This window comes from Pezoporus flaviventris, unplaced genomic scaffold (genome assembly GCF_033815535.1).
Source record: "Pezoporus flaviventris isolate CSIRO_AGI_PZ_B2104156 unplaced genomic scaffold, CSIRO_AGI_Pfla_v1 ptg000070l, whole genome shotgun sequence".
NCBI classification, from domain to species: Eukaryota; Metazoa; Chordata; class Aves; order Psittaciformes; family Psittacidae; genus Pezoporus; species Pezoporus flaviventris.
Window position 1 is genome coordinate 5,681,561 of NW_026892618.1, and position 24,519 is coordinate 5,706,079.

The following is a 24,519-nucleotide window of genomic DNA, read 5'->3' on the forward strand; positions in this document are numbered from 1 at the left end:
ATTCAGTCAATGAACTAGAATATTCATAGGATGAGACAACTCTTTTTACTCCAGTCAATCTTCCATTTAAATATATTGGATTTGCTTAGAAACTTATTTTGGCATACTCTTGGTGCAATAGAGAGAGTTCATCAGGCCAGCTTTTGAACTTGCAGCAAAATCAACATCTTTGTGTTTCTCTCTTATTTGGCTTTTTTGGAGAGGATTGAAAAAAAACCACAACAAAACAAACAAAAAGGCCTAAACAACCAACTAACAAAACATATGAGTCTGCTTTGTTAAGCATCAAAGCATTAATTAATATTTCTTTTCACTGTTACTGGTAAGCAGTGTACCAATAGAAATGCAAACCCAGTTTCAGTATATTTTTGACAGCATTGATTTACTCCTGTGTACTCACTCTGAACTGTTTTCCCAGCCCCGTAGAGGGTCTGCTCTGTATTACTGTCCCTGTCTCTGCCACCCACTTCTCTTCAAACACCAGGAAAATGCCAAGCTGTCCCCCTGCTCCAAAAAGCAGAGGAGGGACCCTGCAAAGGCTACCAAACGCTTCCCATCTGACAACCCAACAGCATGTGTGGTCAATGGATATCTCCAGAATGGGCAAGGAAAAAGACTATATTGAAGTTGTGATTCTGTTAGACCAAGCAGGTACGGGTCAGAATAATGAGCTGACAGAGTCAGCTGTTTGCGACTGGTGGAGTACGAACTCGTGTTAAAATATGAGGTCCCTACTTTGACTCTCTGATGGTTTCAAGTATTTATTTCTGCCCTGTGGTGACAGCATATAGAACTGTGGTGGCTTTCTAGAATGCTTGTTCTAGTATTGATGTACCTTAAATTGTCTATAATTTCTGTTTTGGTAATAACTTATTCTAGGTGTTAAGAATCAATATATGGAAAAAAGAAAAACACTTTAAGCATTGGCTTTTTAGAAGTGCAAAGAAATGTGTTTGTTAATCTGACCACAATTTTTACTCGTTATATTCAGACAAGTGTATTTTAAGAATAACCATGTTAAAGTGTGGCAGAATAAATGAATTTTGGATTAAAATGGAAAAAAAAAAAATACCCTGCTTTGGAGTGCAATGAAGTTTAGTCCATTTAGTATGGAGGGACCTGGAAATACTAGAAAATAGTTGAAGGTCACTTGCTAACCATTTATTATTAAAATCTGTTGTTTTCTTAGGTGTACACAGACCTTGGAGGTTTTTTTTAATTGAATCACCTGTATCCTGCTAAGCAAGAAACCAAATTAAAATTCTCTTCCCACTTCCACACCCCCACCCCCCTCCCCACCCCCCTCATCGGGAAAGCACAGTAGTGGCTCCCTGTTTACTTCAGTAAGTACTGCTTATGCTCAGCTTGTCTAAAATCTTGTTTCCTTTAGCTATATTCGGGCTAGTGTATTTGCTAAAAGAGAAATTACACTGGTGAGGATTTTGATGGTGTGATATCTTCCCTGAAGGAAATGGGAGTATCACTTTCAAAAACATAAGGAATGAGTTGGTGAAATTTGAAAAGGAATGAGTAAAATAACGGTTAGGATATATGTTTAAGACTCCAACAAAGACAAGCTTACAAAAACAAGCTTTCTCTGCATCAGTACTTTTTTTTTCTTTCTTATTTTTTTAATCAATGAATAATTACATAGCCAGAGATCTAGTCTTCTAATTGTTTGAATATTATTTCAAGCTTCCTTTCTGAGATATGTTTGTGAAAGCCTTGTGTTGACTGAAAAACTTTTGCTGTTGCTGCTATATTGACAGGGCAGAGATCAATGCCACTCTTAGTTTTATCAGTTCAATTAAAGTACAAGTTGACTTTAGGACTGGTTGAAGATGTCGTTCTGTGACCTTGTGTGCCTCTTCATTTGGCTTGTCATCAGTTACTTAATAAATTTCTGCTTAAATTAGGCATGTTAAAACCCTACTCCTAAATGCCATTTTCCTAAAAAAAACAAAAAAAAAAAACCAACAAAAAAAAAACCAAAACAGGCAAACAAACAAAAAAACCCTACCTGGAGTTTGTATTACCTGCACTTGTATTTTGTTTAACATGAAGATAATTGACCTGAAGGTCAAGGTTAACTTCCTTGGAATAAAATGGTATGGCTTTTCATTAATAGAGACAACAGAATAGGAACCTGGTCTGTGTTACAATCAATGAACTTGCCACTCAGCCCGTTTAACTGCCTTGTTTGCATTTGTTCTTTTTTCTAGATGTCAGTTTGCTGCTAATGGGTGTAAGTAAATTAGATGTCTTGTACAGAAAGCTTCTCCTCACTAAACTTTTCATCAGAGGATGGGGAAAGCCAGAGGATCTGAAAAGGTGACTTGTTAAGGAATAACAGCATAAACAGTACTTCTTATTAAAAAAACCCTAACCCATCCCTTGAAGTATCAGCAATTGTTACTGTCCTGTTTTTAAAAACAAACAAAACTGTTTGTTCTGTTTGGAAAACCATTTTTTTTTTTAATTTAAAGGGAGAAACTGGTTTTAAAAGAAGTCTTTGAGTGGTTTGCTCAATGTTTGTGTTTTAAAAGGCTCTTCTTGAGAGAATGTATGTGTCCAGTTTGATTTTTCACTTATGCATATATAATAACATATTTCAAGCAGCATCTCTGAAAATGATTTTCTAAAAACAAAACTTGCTGAATTTTTGCAGAGGAGTTGTTCTGTGTAACATTAAAAAGGATCTGGCTAGCTTTCTATAACTTCTTAGTAATAGCAATGAGCTTTACAAGTGTAAGATGTAAACAGAAGTTTCTCTTGTAGCCCAAAGTAGTAAACTTGTTCTTTTTAGATTTCTTGAAAATAAGGAAAAGAAAAAATGGGAGTTAGTTCTTACTTTATTAGCTGATTTTTATTAGTTATTATTAAGAGTAACACCTGGAAGTTGAGCATGTGCATTTCTTAAGTTTAAATATTAAGTGAATGAACAATATGTATTGTGCATCACATAAGATTTAAATAGGAAATGATAAATTTTCTTCTAATAAGCTATTTCTTATGTATTTGAAAGTCAATAATGAAAATTTTAAAGTGAAATAAAATTTTGTTCGCTGTCGATAGCAATGAAATTATGTGGGAGATTATTTGTTTTTAAGTCCAAGTGAAATATCTCATCTTGAAATGGCACTTGGATTGCTTTATACGTCTCTTTAGTTGATTTTTCTCTTAGTAGCAGACTTTCCTGCAAAATAAGAATGCTGGCTTTTTAAAATGTTTACTGTTGTTGGAATAAGCAAAAAATGTTGGGTGTTTTTTATGGCAGCCTTTCTGTATTATGTTACATGTGCGTGTATCTGAAATAGTACATTTTAGTGTTATCAAAACCCTCTCTTAAAAACTATTAGGTTCTTGGTGAGACATGAAGTTTAACACCCCCATCCTCATTGCCCCCCTCCCCCCCCAGCAGAATTACTATCTATGTAGGGAAACTTCTGGCTAATTCTGCTTTTAGCTTTTGCAATTCTAGGCAAGGCTTTTCTCTTGCATGACATCCATAAGGGTACTCACACATGTCAAACAGAAATAAGGAGGCATTGCTGGTAGTAATAATGGGATTGGCTATTCATTTTTCATAGAAAGGGGGGAAGCCTCTCACATGAGATCAGAAGGAGTGGGGGAAACATGAGGCATGCTTGCTGGCCAGCTGATCTGGGACGTGGAAGAAGAATTTGTTCTATATATTGTTCCTGAATGGGAAGAAGATGAGCTGTTCCCCCACAGTTTGGATTCACGTGAAGAAGAAAGAATACCACCTCCTCCCAACTCCTCACACTGTCTAGTGGGAGGAGGGAGCACCACTCCCTATATGCATGCCAGAAACAGTGTCAGCATTCTTTCCCTTTTTTTTTTTTCTTAAGTGATTGCTGTGAGGCTCCATTAGAATAAATTATGTAATTTCTTAATCTTCAAGCATTAACTGAGATTAATTGATATTACAGACTACCCTGCCTACATGTAATCTGAAGTTTTGTGTGCACACCCTTGATGTGATGACTGTTGATGTCCTAATGCTTTATCCTTATTGACAAGAGTTGAAATTCCTCTGACACGTGCAAGATTTAGCCTTCATTATCCTCTTAACTGTAGAGGAAGTACATGAATGCAATATTTTTGGAAGATTGAGTGTGAAACAGAACATGTCTGCTTTTAGTTTACCTCCACACTCACGTGTGTATTTACAAGCACAAGAACAGGCAAGCTATTCTTAGCATAGAGTTATTTAAGGTTGAGGGGCCATCTTGAGGGCATCTAGTCCAAATCCCATTTCAAAACAAAGCTAACTTCTTTCTTACCTGATTCATGTCAGTTGGCAACGCATTCATTTGATTTAGAAAAAAAAATAAATCCCTTGAGGATAGAGATTATTTATAGTTTCCCTGGGCAACTTTTCTGGTGCTTGAACACTGAATAAAATCTTTTACTCTGTTCCAGTAGGAATTTCCTATGTTGTAATGCACAGCCGTTGCCTCTTGTCCTCTCGCTGTGTAACTGTGAGGAGAGTCTTGTTTCATTTTTTCTGTAAGACGCTGCAGCCCATATAAATAGCAGAAGAAAGCAACCAGATTTCCCCATTACCCTCCTGTTCCCCAGGCAATGCAAACCCTCTTCCCTCGGCCTGCTGGCTGCTCTCTTCCTTAATGCAGTGTATACTGTTGGTCTTCCCAGCTGCAGGGGTGCACTGCTAGCTCACGTTTAGCTGGCTGTCCACCAGAAACCCTCTGTGTTTTCCTGTAGAGCTGGGAAGTTCCCATCCTGTATTGTTGCATGGTGCTGTTCTGTCCTAGGTGCAAGATTTTGCAGTTTAATCATTGAACCTTAGGATGTTTGTTGACCTATTCCTCCAGCTTACCCAGGTGGTGCTTAATGGTAGCCTTACCTTCCAGCTATCAACTTTGCCCTCCAGTTTTTGTCATTCATGAACTTCCCCGAGTCCTGCTTGAAGCTTGTTTCCAGCTAGATCTCAGACCATTGTATTGGCAACAATACTTTGGTGTGGGCAGCTGAGCTATTTCTTACTTTGGCTGAAAAATTACATAACTTTTCAACATATCAGGTATAAAATGCTGTTTAAGAGCTGTGCAGCCATAAGCAATATACCTGAATTGTTTTGGGTTTTTTTTGAACTGAAGAACATTCTTATATACCTACCCTTTGGTAACTGATTAATCTGTAAATGCACAACTGGCTTCATAACTTTTATTTTCTTTGTGGTTTACTTTAGCTCCTGAAATTTCATGCATGTATCTTCTCTTTTTTTTTAGATTAAAAGTTGAATCTTCTCTACTTGTTTCCTTTCAACAGAATATTCGAATTCAGAAAGATTATTGGAAACAGGGAAAAATGCCAGACACTGGTTTCAAAAGATTACCCAGTGTTCATTGACAAGGTACTTACAAGCAAGATGTGATGCAGTTTAACCAAATTTATTTTCCCGATGGTACATAAAGGTGAAATTAACTTAATATTTACCAGGCTGCTTTTATAGAATTGAATCTTAATATCATGTGAATTTATGTTTTCCTGATGTCTGAATTAAATCTAGGAAGTGTGCATAGGGGACAGAAATTAAGAGTAGTTCTAAAGTCAGATAAATGTACTTCTGGTCAATGCTGTGGAAAGCTGAAAGCTTTTAACAGTTTGTTGTTTTGACTTTTTAATATTTTTTTTTAATTGATCTGCTGTGGATAGAATTTGGATGCAATGGCAAAAAAGTGAAATGGGCTTGGAAGGGATGGAAAAATGAGTGGTTACGTTGGCTGCTAGAGGAGAATGAAACTGAGAGAATAGAGCAGTGGCTATACAGCTCCTGTTTTATTTTTTCCTCAGTAATATGATAGTTGGGGTGTGGGATGTCAGATCTCAAAGCTCAAAAAATGCTGAAAACTTAGTATGTGTTATGAAAGATATTTAAAATGGGACAGTATTACACTTTATTCATTAATTCCTTTAATAGGTGATTTAATAAAAGCAAAGTTTGAAACAAATGTTTGGACTGTGTTGATAACGTGTATGCCTATTTGAAACAGACTTCAGCTTTGGGTTTTTTTTCACTACATTTTTATCCTATAACAAATTTGTCTGTTTTAAGAAATTGGCTTTCAGAGTAAGTTAAATTCTCTGAAATGTATGCTATCATCCCATTTTCTCTGTAGGTTGAGGAGCAATCTGACTGTAAAATCCTTGAGGGGCACTTTATTTCGCCATTGGCTCATTATGTCCCAGGTATCCTGCCAGTTGAATCTCTTATAGCAAGGTGAGAGAAACCAAGTGCTATTTCCTTTCTGAAACTAGTACTATAGTGAAATAAGAATGGTCTGTAAGTAGTTTTATTGTGAAGCTAATTTATTGTGGTACAAATTCTCTGTAAAAGATTTCAAACTGGTTTTTGTACTAACGTTGGAATAGATTTTGATCTCAAAAGTGAAAATAAATACATGTAATAGTTTAATTAGTGCGTAAATAAATTAAAAGTCCCCTAGAAAGTACATACTTTTTTGGTGTAGAAATCATATTGCACAAAGCTTTGGAATACCCTGTTTTTTTTTAATAATTTGGTTGTTTGGTTGTTTGTTTTTTTTTTTCCCGAATGAGCAGGATACTGGAAATGAAGGACAGTAGTTCTTTGTTTTATAGGTAGCAAGAGAAGCTGTTTATGTGAAAGAAGCCTGTCATACTATAATTGAAGGAACAATTCCAGTTTTCCATATACACTGAATACAAATATTGTGTACAAAGGTACCCAGCAAGCTGGATTATCCCTAATAATCAGAAGAAAAGGGAGCATAATTTCTTTTCGTTTTGAGCTAATCTTTTGTGATGTTTTTTTTTTTTTTTCCCCAAGCTTTGCTTAGTAACTTAAATGTTAAACATAGAAGTTTGTCAGTGCAGGTTGATACTGGCATTGTCAATTTTATCGGTTGGTGGTTTTATGTGCAGTCAAACATGTAGCACTAAGGAATGTCAGAAAAAGTTTGATAGTCAAAATATCAGTTCTCTTTTGCCCCTCCTTGGGTTAGAGAAAGAAACTGTCTCTTAAGATTGTTGGACGAATTAGTGCCATACTGGAAAATATAGTATACTGATTGTTTCTTTATATATGTTCCCTTACACTTTGTAGACAAATTATGCTAATTGTTACATTGAACGGTATTGTTACAGCTTTGAAATGCTCTACGAATTTCCCTTAAGGTCATTGTGCATCGTGTGAATAATTTTTTCCAAAGTGTAACGCAGCTGTAGGTAACAGTGCTCCATCTTGTGGGGGAAATGCTAGTGGCTCAGAAGTGATTTCTTCCCCCCGCCCAGGAGTTAGGCTGTCAGTAACTTGAGTAGCAGCAGCAGATGTTGAGTAATTGTTGTTGTGTATAGAACAGCTTCATTGTTTGTATGTTGGGGTTTTGATTTATTTTATTTTATGTATTTATTATTTAATTTAAATATACTGCTTGTCTTAATCTTCAATTTCAGCTGTTGTGCCTCAGGAGAGAAATAGCAGTGCTGCCTAGGAGAGCTAGTCATGCTTGTTTAGGCTACTCCTCATCTGAAGTTCCATTTCTCCAGTCTGCAAAATTTAAATAGTGATGATGACATAGTGGTCTTTTTTATGGACACGATCTTGCAGCTTGGGTCCTTTTCTTGTTTGGGATTTACTCTGTTTTACTTTTGGATTCCTTTCTTTGTTGTATGTGTTTATGAAAAATTATATTGCTGAATCTCTGGCAATTTCCCTGCATGGGTTAGAAAAATACTTTGTCTTTTTAGACTAATTTCTGTGGTATAGCTTGTAAATAGATATACTTACTGCGCTAAAATAGATATTTGTTTCTCACAGATTTCAGTTCATCATACCCAGAAGATGGAACAGCAAGCACAGACCTGTGTGCATTCATTTAGCAGGCACTGGAGACCATGTGAGTATGCAAAATGTAAAATTGATTGTTACTGAGTAATTTAAGATTCAGATTTTATCTTAATATATGTTTGTGCATCTTATCTTTAGCACTTCTGGAGGAGACGCACATTAATGGCACGCCCAATGATTAAAGAAGCCTGTATGGCTTCCTTATTGCTAGAAAACCCTTATTATATCCTTCTGTGAAAAGCACCATAGTTATTCTATTCTCATTGGAAGGTAGAAGACTTATGACACTGGTATAATATCTACTTTGTGGATTGATTTCCAGTGGACTTCTCAAGTGGACAGAAGCAAAGAGCAGTGTATTGCAAAAACACATTGTGGAACACAGTTAATACAATGCACTGCTTTTATACCAAGTACTGCTTTTCTGATTTTTGACGTTTTTAAAAATGTCTTTGACAGCTTCTTACTGTAGTCATTAAAGTCCTGGTATGAATCCATGTGCTGATCAAAGTACTGGTATGATCCCTTTAGCCATGACAGAGTGAAAGCTATGCCTTCATTCGGCATCATACTGTGTGCCTTCTGGATGTGTTGATGACAGGAAAGAAGGTTGCCTCTCTGGCCTTCCTTTCTCAAATGCAGCCCTTTGGTACCTCAGGGACTTTGAGGAAACTTGTTGCTACCATTTAAAATTGGGGTGGGTTGAAAAAAAAAAAAAAGGTGAATTTCTGTCCTGTCATCAACTCATCAGTAAGTTCTATAATACTGCTATTCAGTTTTATTAAATACGATGCCTAGTTACACTTTTTTCCTACCCATATGCCTAACAAAAGTAAAATCTTACATTGCAGACTACATCATTAAACTACATGTAAGTTCCAGTTAAATGTTTGGGGTTTCAGTTCCAAATTTTAATTAATCTGTGCTATTTGTGATTTATTTAATTTTGTTTGTTTGTTTGTTTAATTGCCAGTTTTTATGTAGAAACTTTTTACTTTCTTTAACTTGAGTCTTCTACATGGCTGTAGAAAACCTAAGGATCAATTGTAAGTATTACTGTTACATTCATAGATGCTGTCCTTTTGAAATACCACCTTTCATTTTTCCTTCAAGAAGCTCAAAGTGGTGTAAACTTTGATAATTTATTAAGAAAAAAATATGTCCCAAGCATAGAGCACTTGTAACCTGCTAATGTGAAATTGTCTACTCTCTGCTAGACTGCTTTGTCATTTCTTGTGTTAAGAGATCACAGTGATCAAGGAAGTTTGCACTGGGTGAGCATTCAGTGTAGAGTGTGATGAAGCAAATTGTGTGAATGCACGCACCAGTTTATTGAAATGTATGCAATGCATGTACCAATTTATTTTCCTGTCCACAACTGTACATGTACAAATACTGCAATTATAATACAGACAACTGTGGATAAGCTTTGTGCAGATAGTGTATTTCCCTATTATAATTGCTAAGATTTTGCTTTTCCAAGGTATTTTAAAGATTTGCAGTCAGACATGTAAATAAATGTGGTGTTGCTTGTTTGTTAATCAGTGGAAGCTGTGCAATGTTCAGTATTTTACAGGACTTCCTTCCTCAGTTTCTTAAATATGAATTCAGAAGCCTAATTAGGTGGTCCTGGTTTTTTGCTTTTCACGTTTTCTGAAGCACTGGAGTATTAACAAAATTAAGCAGGGTATGTGTCTGAGACAAAGCTGCAGTATTAGTCAACTACTATTTCTTGAAGTCCAAATATGAGTTGGTGTTTTAATCTGAACTTGGACATTAACATGAGTAGAAAATGCATGGAAGGTGATTTATTTTTAACCCTGTCCTTTCTGTTAGGACTTGACCTGGAGCACTGTCTCATACTACAGCATTTTACATTTTCTAGATTTTATTTGGATTTTCTGAATCCAAAAGCTTAAAAAAATACTTTAAAGGAAGAAAAAAATCCATTTAAAAATTGTTTCTTTTTCAAAGCAGTTGCAGATTTCTATCTATTTTGGCGTAAGGATCACTTTTTTAAAGAAAAAAGTTTGACATTAACCAATGAAGAGAATTGTTGTAAAATTGCTTTTTTTGATAGGAAAACTGCTTAAATGTATATTTATTATTGCATTTAGAAGTAGAAGATTATAGGAAAGTGACAGGCGAGTGTGTTTTGAAATCCATCCATTGGTGGGTTTTCTCCAGTTACTGAGAGTCTGATGCAGAAGGATAAACTAAGTATTTTGGTGAGGATATTTCTGGCTCAGTTCTCAGTTGTCCAGCTTGAGGACTTTGTATATGCGTGTTGTAGAGGAGGATTCTTTGAGAGGGGAGTGCTCAGTCTAATACCACAATCAGCAGTTGTTACTTCTTTGGTACAAAGTTGCAGAGCAGCAGCTTAGGCTTAGTTAATATGCTTGTAGCTATTTAATAAATATAGCAGCTGGAGGGAACTGAAGAATCTCATAACAAAGCTGTAGGAAAGAATTACATTAGCTTATAAATACTGGCCTGCAGCAGCGCAGTTCATTTCTGTGACTCGCACAGTAAGCTTTGTCCTTGTGCTTCAGAGTGTCTCAAATGTGATTGCATGCTGGCAGAAGAAGCCAGTAAGTAGCCTTTTGTAACCTGTGTGATACTGAAAATACACAGCTCCCTTCCCTAAATTAGAGGTGTGTTAATTGATTTGTAAAACACTTCCCCCCCCCCCCCCCCCTTTTTAGCGCCTCTGATGGTTCAGCTGAATAGCTTTTTACCTTTTTTTTGTTTGTTTCTTCTGTGTTTTAATGCTTTACAGTACCCTACATGAATTTCTCAGTACCGTGCAAACTTCCCGCTTCACAATTTCAGTCTTACAGTGACACTGATGAGTGCTTGCAAAGCTGACATACTTATTGGTCTTCAAATGTTGTGTGCAATTTTTTAATGATGTAAAACAGGTAAATAATAGGGAAAAAAAAAGAAAAAGGAAAAAAAAAAACAACCCTGTTTCTGCAAATGAGATGTGTGAGTGTAGTCTAGGATTGTATCGCTTTGATTCCACTTCTGAAAGATCTGTTATAGGTTTACAGGACAGAAGAGTACTACTAATGAGATTCTAATGTTTATTATGCTGGAAGCTTAGCAGGTATCTTGTTTCTAGTCCTCACTTAGATGAAAATGTACATGTGCCAGAGAATCTGGACTTGCTTTTTTTCTCCTGCTGAATCAACAGGAAAGTTGAGCTCCAAAGTTCTCTGGGACTGTAAAAAGGCTTTGTATGAAAGTATGTATAGAGTGATGAGAACTGTCAAAATCTAATCTTAGAAAATAAATGCTATATTTTCCTTTTCTTGGGAGAAAAGACGGTCATGTTTAAAGAATGTCTCGGACCTGTTCGTGATGGGAGGAGCTCTTGTTCTAGAGTCGGCAGCTCTTTTGCACTGGCTAGAGAGAGAAGGCTATGGACCACTAGGGATGACAGGAATATCCATGGGAGGACATGTAAGCCTTTATATTTCAGTAATTTTTGTTTTAACTTCTCATTTGATCATTTAGCATATGGAAATAATTTGTTTTATAGTGTTCCCCTCAGAAGTATTTCAAAGTAAACAGAGTTGTGAGGAAAAAAAATTTTCCAATTCTCATGTTCTGTGGTGCTGAATCGGTATAATCCTCATGGAACCCTTTGTCAGCTATCTCCTGGCAGCCTTAATAAGAATATAAGCTATAATTATGGTATTTTCCACAAGGAGAGGAGGGAGAAATGTTTTCTGAAAGAAGGTCTGTACTGATCAGTTGATAGTTTTCCTTCCATCCTTCTTGCTTAAACTTCTGTGCTTGAATGCGCTGTGTGAAATACCTCCTGTTTGTAGTCATGTTGTAATTGAGGTGACTTTTGGTGTCAGTTCTATTCTCAACTCATCTTGTTTTCCTCAGTTGATCACAGAAGATTTCTGTGGTGAAGTGGTTAAGATTTTGTGTATCACACTGTTGCATATTCAAACTAAAACAGCAGTGTGTTAGTAACATGCTTGAAAGACTAATGACAGTTAAAATATTACTGCTTGCGTCTTTACAGATAATCATTTGTCTATGCAACATAGGTACAAAGCATATTAAAACAACATATCTCTGTTTTGCTTTGGCACTGTGTATTTGTTTGATACTGTAGAAACAAATAAATTGAAGGTAAAAGAGTACTTTTTACCATATTGTGAATTCTATATTAAAATACGTAATAAGTGCCTTTGATTCTAGATGGCTTCACTGGCAGTGACAAACTGGCCTAAACCATTGCCATTGATTCCGTGTCTTTCCTGGTCAACAGCTTCTGCAGTCTTTACTACGGTAATTAACATGTATTTTTGTTCATATGCTAGAATGTAATCAGATAAGTAAGTTAAGAAGTTTGGCTTGGCCACATTTACCTTTTCAGTTAGGGCATTTAGTCACCCTTCGGCCTCTATTAGTGACTGGTGGCAAAACCCACCCTTCCTGCTCAGGATATACAACACATGATAAGGAAGGTAGCTTGGAGCTACTTCAGTGGGTCATTTACCAAATGAGGGGCTGGGGCTGGTTTGTGGGACAGTGATTAGAATCCTGCTCTGAATTGTGAGGTGATGAGGAAGCATGCCATGAAAACATGTTTTCTTCTGTTCCAAGCCTGGCTTAAATAAATGAGTAACAATGCCACTACTACCATGAGTGGTATCCTGTTATCGCTGCTGCTGCTGGGGTAGGTGAATGAAAAAACTGGCTTTGACGCCCATCATGGGTTTAGCACAGTTTAGATGTGTGTAACCCCTACGTTGGACTGTTTTCTGCCTTCTTTCCCCCCCCTTTTTTGTGTTGCTTGTTTTTTTAAAGGTTGGTAGGTTTCCATGTCCTATGCTGTAATAAGTGGTTATGATTGAATCACAGTATATTTAAGGGTTATCTGGAAACTTGAGCAGAATTCCACTGGAAAAATCAAGTCCCAGAGAGGAACAGATCAATTTTGTCTGAGTATCACTGAAAATGATGTATGGGTTTTACTTGTGTACCAGACACTTGTGTTTATCATCTCAGGGTGTGCTGAGCAAAGCGGTGAACTGGAGAGAGCTAGAGAAACAGTATTTTACACAAACTGTTTATGAAGAAGAAATCATTCAAATGCTTGAATACTGTGGAGTAAGTATAGTTTATTTTCCCTATTGGCTAATACTGCTGATCTTATAAATAATGTCACTTTTTACTTTCAGGAAAAGTAGCCAATTGTTAACTAAACCATGTTTGCCTGTAGTTTCCATAAGGAAACAACAATGTAAGGAAACAAGCCTTTGATAAATTTAATCTTTGAAGGAAAACCTTCTGAAAAACAGAAGTTAATGTTTTGTGTGTACAATGTGTGTTAAGTATAGACATTGCTACAAGTTTTTTCCCGTGACTACATGTAGTGTAATCTGCAACATAAAATTAATTTAATCAAAACATTGACACTGTAGATAACATTTCCCAGTAACTGGCTTTATAGTCTGGAAAACCAAGAGCCTGGCATGTAAACATTAAAACATGACTTATTGCCCTTTGAAGCAACTGCTTCCAAATATTCAATGCTGTAGAATATTTTTAATACATAGCAACATTAAGTTACTTTTCTAGGTCTGTCTATTTCTGTTTTTATGGGTGCTGTTAGCCCTCCCTCAGCTTTAGACTTTTAATGCACAGGCATTTGGGATACACATGAGGGAGAGCTTTGTAATCGGCTACTTCCTCCTTACGAAATAGAATTTATTGTCTATGTATTAGTTCTTGCTTTCTTGTTTCTTTTTTACTAGGGTTGAAAGGCTTTTCCCAAGGGGAATTTTGTTGCTTCATGGCTCTTTTAGATTGGAGTGATAACTTTTTGAGAATTGTTTATATGTTGCAACAATGTCTTCTAGCCAATTCTGATAAATCACTTTTCCTAAGATTCTTAGCTTTGTGACAGTCCTTTTTCAAGTATCCTATGACTAGAGAAGAGGGGCTGGGTTGGAGATAGTTACTTAAGCACTTGCCGTTTTAAGTAAAATACACGCCAGGAACACTGATGGAGCAGACAAAAATGAAAGATGTTCAGCTTGTGTCTTCCTAGTGGTTAGAGATGGTAGATTTTTCAGTGCTAAACCTAACATTAGACCTGGTCACATGTGTTTATTGCCCAGAAATTTAAGCTTAAATGAATGCAATTATAAATTCAGGTTTAATATAGAATTAAACCCAAACATTTGTATAATAAGCTACTATATGTAAATACTTAATTTTTTAAGCCAAAAGCAAGGCAGAATGAAATTATAAAGAGGTTATAACGATCAGGATTTAATGCTGGAAATAACAAGTACTGTGAACAGTACCATTTATATATATTTTTTTTCCTTTTTTTGATACTGAATTTATCTTAAAAATAAGATTAATCAACTGTTTTAAAGGGGAAGCCCTTAATGAATAATGACCGGTTGTCTTTGTTTAGACGGATTCCTTCAAGATGGGACAAGACTTTGTTAAAAACTTCCCTGACAGTGTAGACAGCCTGAAGGATGTGGACATGACTTCAAAAATGTTCAACCTTGATTCCTCAAGCAAAACTGTATCTAAAGAAGCTGTTCACAGCTTTACCACAAGTACTCTAAGTGCCTCATCAGAAAGACTCTTAGCACAAGATGCTCCTAAAATGCAGTGCATAAATCAAACATTTTCAACCAGTAGCAATAGCAAAAAAAACTTAAGCAGCTCACAAGAACACAGGATAAATAAAAAGAGAAAGAGTGACACTTTACAGAGAGAATCCTTAAGGTTCATGAAAGGAGTAATGGATGAATGTACCCATGTAGCTAACTTCTCAGGTATGTATTTACTTGTTTTAATGTTCAGTTTGGGAAAATGAATAACATGATGGAAAGAAAGGTATTTTCTCTATTCTCTGTTGTGTAAACCTGCTGGCAATTTAGCTGAAATAGAATATCTTGAGAGTTATTCAGTAGCAGCTCTTTACCACTCCATTTCCTAATTGTTTTTCTGTTTATTATTAATGGCCAACTAATGATAAAGTGAATTAAAAATTTGCCTTTCAGTACCTTTACTCATTTTTAGCGTGCATTGCGGTTGCTATTTTCAGATATGAGTTAGTGCACATTTGTATTATTTAAGAATAAAAGAATCTGTGTGATGTGAGTAATATCTAGAGGTAGCTAACCTCCTAATAGATTCAAGTAAATCTCGTAAAACAGAAATCTGTTACTGATTTCAGCTAGAAAGTACCCTAAAAGGTGAGAACCAAGCTTGGATTAGACAACTGTGACTTGTAAAAATACACAGAGGTTCATAATGGGACTGTGCAGCCTAGTGAATATTGTGTTTCCCAAGACAGCCATAGAGGGAGCTGTAGCCCAGCAACCCTTAAATCTCATGAACCTGAGTTTCCTTTTGTCTGGGACAAACCCCTTTCAATGGCCCACTTGCAGGCAATGCAAACAAGTGATTTCTTCCTGTTGCTGATTGAAAGGGTTATGCTGGTGTGAGGGCTCTCAACATGTCCTAGAAACGTACTTTGACTTCAGACATGTTTCTGACAGTGCTGTCTTTGAATGGCAAAATGTTCTTGATACTGAGACCCTGGCATTTAGTGCTCCACTGAATATACCCAAATATTTCTGCACTAGCACAGATTTCTTGATTTGGACAATTTCTTGATTTGGACAATGTCCCACATCACTGCTAGCCAGGGATGCTTTGTGACAAATACTAGGTAAGTGCTTTCCTTAAAGCTTTAAAAGTTATTTCAGTAAACAGAAAAAAACCTGTAAGCCTTAATTCTAAGTACAAACATTCCTGTTTATCTAGATACTTATCAATGTATCACTTAGCTAAAGTGTTGGCCTTTCTTGAAACTTAAGAGGATCTGTGATCCCAATGCACTTGTCCAAGTGATGTAGTCCTTTGTGTCACTTGTCTCCTAGATCTCCATGCTCTGGGAGACATTGCATCCCCTACCAGAGTATCCTTGGAGTGTGTCTAGAGAAGAGCTTCAGAAAGTCTGCCTAGCAGTCAGATTTCATGGAATATTGAATGGAAAACTAGAATCTATCTTAGTATTCCATGTACTCTATATGTGATCTGATATACATGAAAGGAAAGGGTCTAAATTATTTGTGAGCCCTCATTGTAAAATATCTTGGCTGGTCATTCTTTATCATACCACATATATTCTTTGTGAAGGTAGAACTGTGCTGTGTTCAAATTCATTTTTGTGTTATTTTTCTCAACATCATTTTGTTGTTATTTCTGTTAGTAATATGATTAGTGCAATTCTGGTTATGAGTAATAAATATATATATAATAATAAGTTGGGATTTTTATGTTTTAACTAAAACGTGTAGGAAGCAGAAAAGAAAGTGAATACACATTGTACTTTGTCCTCTCGTGTTAAAAGTTGTCTTTTTTCTTATCCTTGAGGAAAAAAGAAATCATATGGAGCTCCTACTTTGCTGAATTTCAGGTGTCTCTTAGTTCTTTTTGCTGAAAACAAAATCTCAAAGAACTCATCTCATTGCAGTAGAGTTTTGTTGATAAAGACAATTCTCATATTATTCTCCAAACACTTGTGAAATTGTCTGCTCTAAGGAAGGGAAAGGGATTGATTAGTTTGTTTTTCTACTAATGGCCTCTACTGGTGATAGTGTCTACTGTAATGTCAGAAAACAGATAAATTCCACTAGAGACTTCAGGAAATATAATTTTATTAAAGCTTAGAATAATTTCATTTTTTTATAAATAGAGAGGACTTTTACAACAGAAATCTCAGCTGATGTGTTTCTGTTTTTTACCTGTGATTAATTCAGTTTTGATTTGTTTTTTCTTTAGTTCCCGTTGACCCAAGTTTAATCATAGTTGTACAAGCAAAGGAGGACGCATATATTCCTCGAACTGGGGTACGCAGTCTTCAAGAAATCTGGCCTGGATGTGAAATTAGGTACTTGGATGGAGGTCATGTGAGTGCCTACCTGTTCAAGCAAGGACTCTTCAGGTAAGATAAATGGGAAAGTTTAACTATGATTGAGAGCTTAAACCCAGAATTTTAAGACACAACATTTTTTTTCTAAAAGCAAGTCTGCAACTATTCTAAAGTAACAAATGTCAAATACTGCTTTGAAGAACAAATTATCAGATCTGAATTTACTAAATAGTTGTGCTGTTAATTTTAATATAAGGAATTAGTAAGGCTGTACATCCCATTTAGGAGGTCTAAGCAACAACAAAAAGGAATAGCAATTTACAACGTCAAGGTATGCTAACCACTAGTTTAATGCTGTTTAAAATTTCTGAGCCTTATTTGCTCAGAAATTATAAGTTATGCATGTGTCTGACCCATCTCCAGACATGTTTGAGTGGAAAACTCCAAATCTGTTAATGTTTGCACTTGTATTAAAGTTGGTAGACAGTTCTACTCATTCCGAAACCTAAATATATTTACAGAAGTGAAAGAGAAGGAGAAAAGGTTACTTAATATCTCATTCTTATTGAATGTTGTTTCGAAACTGTGATAATAGCTTTGTAAATATACTTGTAAGTATATGGAAATACACAAATTGTATCTGCCCGTTCCCAAATTATACAAATTGTCTTCTTTTTATCCTTGTTTTAGACAAGCAATTTATGATGCATTTGACCGCTTTCTTCAGAAATACGCAGTTTAAAAATCTTCATAATGTATTCAAACTGTTCTCATTTTCCACTCACTGGAACTCATATTTGGAAAAGAAGCCTCTTGCAACACTGAGTAGATGATCACTGATTTTGACTGGTTTAGGTAACAATTATCAAAAATGGTAAAGTACCAGCACTAATTCCATTTCAAACAGATGCTGTTCTGACATGCTTGCTTCATCTTTACCCATGAAAAACAAATGGCAGTATTTGTTAGCTCATGAATGATTCATGTACTTTGTGTTTAATCACATTGTGTGTTCCTTTAATTCTGAATGAATTCTGGATTGTGTATCAGTTGAAAACAGACCACTCTAAGTATTGAAAGAATGTAAAATTTGCTGTTGGGCCAAGGTGCTCTCTTGCATTCAGTATTTTTCTGGTTTGTTCCAGGTACCTCTTGCTTCCTTGTCTCCTTGCTGTCCCTATTGTGTTGTAGAATGGCTTTGGCAGCACTCAGTCTCTTGTGTTTGTCACTGATTTTCTCTTATTACAAATTGAAAAAGAGCTATAGTAGAAAAGGTAGCAAAAAGAGACTTTCAAAGTTCAATAGAACGAGAGAGAGGTATTTTCATTCAATGAGTTTGAGATTTTTCTGCCACTGAATTAAATGGTGCCATTCTGGAAGAATCATGTAGCAGTTTGTTGAACAGTTACACAAGACCAAAATAAGTGAAAATGGAGTGTTTAGTAATTAATTGTTTACATGCATTTGGTTGGATAACATGAACTTGTTCTTCTGGATTTTTTTTTTTCTTTTAGAACATGAGAGGAAATAAAAATATAATATTTTTTATTTAGAAGCAGTGCCACAAAGAGTCTGATTCTAAGCAGTAAAGTCAGCAACAGATTACATGGTGCTATAAAGACCTGTTTTTTAGGTCCTTTTTAAAGTGTACTCAGTGCTGAATTGCAAAATACAGTTTCACAATAACATTAAACATGCATGTGAGACTAAGGGTTATTAAAACGGTTAAGTTAGCTCCTCATTTTTCAACACTTTTTTAATTGGGTGGGAAATTTAAAAAAAAGTATTATATTTCATAAAATCCAAAGTCTGTTGTTTCATCTTTTGGGGATCAAAAGTGCCAACAAACTACAGTAGAATGAAAGGTTGTCATGCATCAGCTGTCACATCTTATTTCATGGTAATCTCCTGTGACATTCTTTTAAAGCTAGTTTGCAGAGAAGTTGCAAACTGAAGCCTTCAGTATTAATTTTAATACTGTAGTGACCAGTTGCATGGAAACAAACAGAAAGATCTAGCCATTTCTTGGGGTATGTGACTCCCACACCTTTCAAATCAAAGCAGTTCATTGATTTCTGTTATTAGTGTAAGGGTTTTTAATAGACAAAGTATGAAGCAAACAAAACTCAGTTTGCATAAATATATTCTCTTGAATTTTAGTCTGGCAGACAGGACTAGTGTCTGGGAAGAAAACATGGTTCACTAGAAGATCAGATAAGTTCAGGTAAAACTGAACTGCAACAATTTGTAATAACCCAAATTATTTAACATACAAATTTACTGAAAATGCAGAATAAGTTACATTCTGTTGGAAGTTGCTTCTTTCAAGTGTTTCTTTCATAATTTCTTTACACATTTTTGGGTTTTATATATATTAGGAGCAAGTGTGAAGTGACTAGCACATTTAAATATATTAAAACACTATGTCAGAAGGTTAGGAATCAAATGTAAGTAAGCTTACAAATTTAAAAACTGAACACTTGAATACTAAAAGATTTGTGGGGTTTATGTTTTACAAGCTCATTCATCTACTAATGGTGTTTTACAAGACCATTGTCTGCTGTTCACCAGCTTGTTTAGATCTCGCATTGTAAATGTATTTGTGTGCTTTATGTTCTGTTTCTGTTGCAGCTATGAGAAAAGGAGATAACTGATGGCAAGGGAAAGGCATGGATAGGTGGAAAAGATAGATTTTGTAAGGAGAGGAGTAAGCACAAAATCCATCGACTTCTCTACGCTACAAAAGTATAACATGCAAAGTAAATATTTTCAAAGCGCACAATACTAGGAATTACACAACTGATGGGAACTTGACATCCTGAGGTTAGTGTTGTGATGATATTACTAACAAGGTTTAAATTGCCAAAAGGGCGTGCAATTCACAGAACCAGATTTATGCTAAGGCAACTCCTGCTTGTGGGAGTGTCTTTTGGAATAAGTAGTGAAAAACTAGTCTCTGAGAAGAATGAGAAATCACACTTCGTTATGTGACTGAAGTAATGTTGCCAAAAGCGAAAGCCCACTAAGAAGCATGTAAGAAATTTCTCAGGTTAGAATAACAAAAAGGAAAAATGAGCTCTATGATCTATTCCTGCAGTTATCAGACACGGGAAGCTTTTAGCTGGTCTGGGAAGGGGGGAATATTGCTGTGTAAATGTTTTTTAACCTTTGGAAAATTGACTTTTTAAACCAAATTTTAAGATTAAATCCTAAGAAAACATAATTGTTAATCCACTTTGATGTTGAATGAGAATGTGATTTTTAATGCAGCAATTGCATGAGAAAAATGTTGGAATAAGGTTCTTGCACTAAATCCAAAGAGCAGGTAAGCCATCCTGTATGTCTTGAATTTATTGTAAAACTGGCCTTGATCATTTTTGTTTGAATGTTTTTCAATTAAAAAATAAACACAAACCAACAAACTGGGTGTGATTTTTTTTTTTTAAATTTCTTTTTCTTTCTGATTAACAGGAATTCAGAATGCATCTCAATGTCATCCTCTAATCCTTTTTATTCCTACTAGTACTGTGTAGCACAAGGAGTTAATCTACAGTACAAGATAAGCTTCATGTAACAGTGAGACTGCTGTCATGTTTTTCTACATGCCGTGCCTAATAAAGAGAACAAGCTTATATCATCTAATTAAGATACCATTGTCATTCCACATTTGTACTTTTCAGTGGCTTCATTATGCTGGAATTTCCCAGATCTATTTAAAATCCCTTCTGCTTTAAGAGGGTCTAAAATCTGTACATCTTCCTGCTTGCTGCTGTGTTCTGAGAAAGGGTGTGTTGTATCACAGTGAACTCAGAGCGTAGTGTAGGACTGTCCAGCAGCAGCTGAAAAAATTACCCTTGCTGCTGGTGGTTGCTCTTGCAAAGTGGGACAGTGGTGGTCAGATTTTGGAGTGCTGCTGCTGAAAGACATCCACAGGAAAGGGGGTATTACATGCTAGCTGAAAGGCTGCTTTGAACAGATAGCTGTAAATGTTATGGCAGCTGCATCTTTGAGGATCAATTTTATTTTGGTGCTAAGTTATGCTGTCTGAAAAGTGAAGACTGTGGTAACACCTCTGTGTACTAATACTAAGACTGACAAAATACGAGGACAAATAGAGTGGGTAGTGCATTTTGTCTGCATTTGAAAGGGTTAGGTCTGATGTGTTACCTGTGGGTAACCCAGGTAGTTTTAGTGTTTTGTTTACATGTTTCTCTCCTGGCACTTAAGTGCTGATCACCATTCAGAACAGGTCTATTCATTGTCAGATGGAACCTTTTGTAATTTTCTTCAATCTGAAAAATAATGTTCCTCAAAAGTAACTAGGCAGCAATTGTTAATTTTTTTTTTTAGCAAGGATAGATCACTGTAGAAAGGTACCAGTACATGGAGGAATGGAGTCTTGTTGCTTTTTCTTGCAGGAATGTCATACCGTGTCATGTCCCATCCCTGGCAGTGTTCAAGACCAGGTTGGATGGGGCTTTGAGCAACCTGGTCTAGTGGAAGGTGTCTCTGTCTCTGGCAGTGGGTTGGAACCAGATGAACTTTAAGATCCCTTCCAATCCAAACCCTTCTACAGATCCTATGTATATAGATACTTTTTAAGAAGATTAGAAAGTGAAAATCCCTGGAGCCTTGGAATGCTATTTTTGCTTAGTAGCTGCTAATGTTTTGAGGCAGTTGATACTATTTTTTATTTCTGTTAATTGCTTCTGTCTTGTGTAACTTTTTTAAAATGTTGATCTTAATTACAGTTGGCTGGGAAGGGAAGTTTCTTTATCTCGAGCTGTCAGGTTGTATGTCAGCTCGGCTGTAATGATAAGTTACACCGTATTGAAACAAGGTTCCTATAGTCTGTAGGCATGTAACGCCTCATGAAAAACTGTGCCATGAGTAAAATCCTACTACATTATGCAATCCTGTAGTTTACAGTGTTTCCTGGTACGCTTCTACACAAGATGAAACATCAGCATTAAAATGTAAAGCAGCTCCTAACACTTGTTACTCTCTTGGTTTGGTGTAGTGTAAACGAGCTGCTTTTCAAAAAAACGACTATTTTAAATGCTGTGCCAAGGAAGTCCGACTTGCCCTTCTGGAAAGTAACAAGAGGGATGATACAAAGTGGACAAAGAGTTACTGATTAGATTTGCGCAAATGTAGAAGCTTTTTACGTACTCTTCAGGCCCAGTCCGCCTGATGAAGTATACAGTAAGACTTCTGCTACACAAAGTTAGCAGAACAAGTATGTACAAAAAGTCCCCAAGATGCCCCAATTCTAGTCACCTTTACTGTGGTTAGGTTTTTGTTTTTGGGGGGGGGGGGGGGAGGGAGGGTTGCCCCAACATACTTTTAATCAGTTTCTTGCTTTTTTCCGGGTCTGTTCAGGTTCCTGCACTGCAGTATTGCAGTGTTCCTCAAGTCCCAACTGGCCTATGTCTGCTTCCTTATCTGCTAACAGTTGTATGAGAAAAGAAGGAAACAGGAGGTTGATCCCCTTTTTACGGGTGGCTTAAGTAGGCCCCTGTACTTTCAGAACACACTTACCCATGCTTAACTTCTGAGTCTTACATGGGAAAACATTGGAACAGGTATTGTGATTGATATTCCTGTTTCCAGGAAAGTAGATGTAAACATGTACAGATACTGGCTTTTTTCCCCAGTCAGAATTATTCACTAAGAACTCTTTTGTCATAGATTTGTCACTGCAATATGCAATTGGCATGTCCTTGATTAGTAAATTAATTGCATCTGAAAAAAATCAAGTTCCCCATTGCAAAGAAAAAAGCTTCTATAAGTTTGAAGATTTGCTTTAATCGTTTACACCTTTTTCTTGGTGTAAAGTCAAAAAGGAAGAAAGAATATGTGTGACTTTTTGAACAAAAAGCACTTGGAAGCATTAGTGATTTTTTTCTCTCTATTTACTAGAAAGAGAAATTCCTCACTTATTTCCAGTGTTTAAAGCTTAAATCTGCAGTTACGGAATTGAAGTATCTATGTGGTTAGCTGATGGTAGCATAACAATTGTGGTAGATATTTTAATTTCAAGCCCTTACCACAAAAGGTCATTCATTTCCTAGTAGCTTGAATAAAGCAGCAAGCATCTCCGGGGTTCTTTGAGGTGGAGTTGGGCCTCCACCAGGTGATCTGAGCTCATGTCACTAACTGGCTCCCTGCTTGGACAGGAGGTGGCCACCAGCCGCACTGTGACAATTTGAAGTGCTTGATGTCCTCTGTTCTTCAGAGCTGAGAGAGGAAAAGATGTCTTAAGGTGTAATCAAGGAAAATTACAGGAGCAGTAGGAGATTGCAGGAAGGGTGATTGATTGCATGGTGCAGTGGCTTTCCTCATTCTGTGACCATAGTGCTTATGTGGTGATGCAGTGGCAGAAATGCAGAGCCTCCTTGTGAATCCAACAAGTGTGTACAAGAACTATTGCAAAGTGTACTAGTGCAAGATGATTTCTGGGAGGTTTTTGGCAGAAAGTGGAAAGGCAAAGGACACATGGTGTGATAGTGAAGGCTCATGTCTACTGCAGTGCTTAGATGATGGCAATTTCCTCACTACTTGGGCACAAGTGTGTTCTCATGTGCCTGTTGAACACGTTCTCCAGGCTGTGCTACTGGAAGTGCTGAACTGTAGAAGTCCGCTTTGCTTCAGCAAGGCATATTCATCCTCCTCCTGTGTTTTGTAAAATCATAGAATGGTTTGGGTTGGAAGGGACCTTAAAGATAATCTACTTCCAACTTGGAGACCCTCATCGTGTTGTATAAGTATGGGAAAGACAAGGAAACGCCTGGTGAGCATTACTTAGGAGCTCACACCATCCTTGACTGGGTGTGCCTGCAGTGAGAGCAGGAACACGGCAGCTTTCTCGTTGTGTACTACCTTCCATCTTCACAGGCCTTCATCCCAGCCTTCCCCCCAGGCAGCCAGTTTCAAAGAAGGCTTGATATTAAAAAAATAAAGTAAAATTACCACTGACTCTGCCGAGGCTTTCAAAGGCAAGCCATACCCTCACTTGCAAGTAGCTCTTGGGTGACTTACGTATTTGATTTTTTTAAATATTAGTCGGTTAGACTCTGTTTTTGTGTTTCCAGGCATGAGGTATACTAGTAGGCTTGGGTCTGAGTGCCTCGAGGTGACTTCCCGCTTGGCATCGTAGCTGCTGGGGCGCCTGAGTGGAGCTATTTCTCTCTTTAATTAGCGCAAGCTCTTTAACGCGAGCTCGGAACGGGGTATGTTGCTAACAGAAGTGGCGGAGGTTTTAAGGCCCCGCCGCCGGCTCAGCGGGTGTCCCTCAGCGCCGCCGTTGCTGTGGTAAAAGCGGGGCTGCCCGCTGCTTCCGCGGGGGTGGGGGGTGCTCGAACGCGGCTGCCGCGAGGTCATAGCGCACAGGAGTGCTCCGAAGCCCCGCCCTTCTCCTCCGCCTAGCTGCTACAGCGGCGGCAGCCGCCCGCGCACTCCCCTCCACGCGGGCCGCACGGCCCCCTCGCTCAGGCCCAACGGCTGCTGAGGGAAGGGGTCGCGCTGAGGGGAAGGAAGCGGTAGTTGAATGAGCAGCTGAAGGAACGCGAGGAGCCGGCACCCTTCGGACCCGGCTCGGCCCGGAACGGAGAGGTGACAGGGGATCTCCCGCAGCCCCGGCTGGCGGGGCGGGGCGGCGGCGAGGGGAGGAGGCGGGCCCCCCGCCTCGGCTTCCCCGCGGCCGCCC

At 37.3% G+C, this 24,519-nt stretch overlaps 1 protein-coding gene across 3 annotated transcripts; it reads left to right on the forward strand.

Moving 5' to 3' along the window:
- Positions 1-251: 251 nt before the first annotated feature.
- Positions 252-17,855, forward strand: ABHD18 (abhydrolase domain containing 18). Of its 3 annotated transcripts, XM_061472195.1 has the most exons (13): positions 252-1,343; positions 2,223-2,331; positions 5,317-5,401; positions 6,168-6,268; positions 7,847-7,925; positions 8,015-8,099; positions 8,895-8,922; positions 11,203-11,341; positions 12,098-12,187; positions 12,911-13,012; positions 14,331-14,703; positions 16,721-16,883; positions 17,502-17,855. In XM_061472195.1, the coding sequence occupies exons 2-13, from the start codon at positions 2,240-2,242 to the stop codon at positions 17,551-17,553; spliced, it is 1,389 nt and encodes a 462-aa protein (XP_061328179.1). In that variant the 5' UTR covers positions 252-1,343; positions 2,223-2,239; the 3' UTR covers positions 17,554-17,855. The 3 variants fall into 3 exon arrangements, with proteins under 3 accessions (XP_061328179.1, XP_061328177.1, XP_061328178.1); XM_061472193.1 differs by lacking the exons at positions 252-1,343; positions 2,223-2,331; positions 5,317-5,401; ... (1 more) ...; positions 8,015-8,099; positions 8,895-8,922 and having other exon boundaries at positions 7,842-7,925; XM_061472194.1 differs by lacking the exons at positions 252-1,343; positions 2,223-2,331; positions 5,317-5,401; ... (2 more) ...; positions 8,015-8,099; positions 8,895-8,922 and adding an exon at positions 9,030-9,150.
- The last annotated feature ends 6,664 nt before the right edge of the window (positions 17,856-24,519 follow it).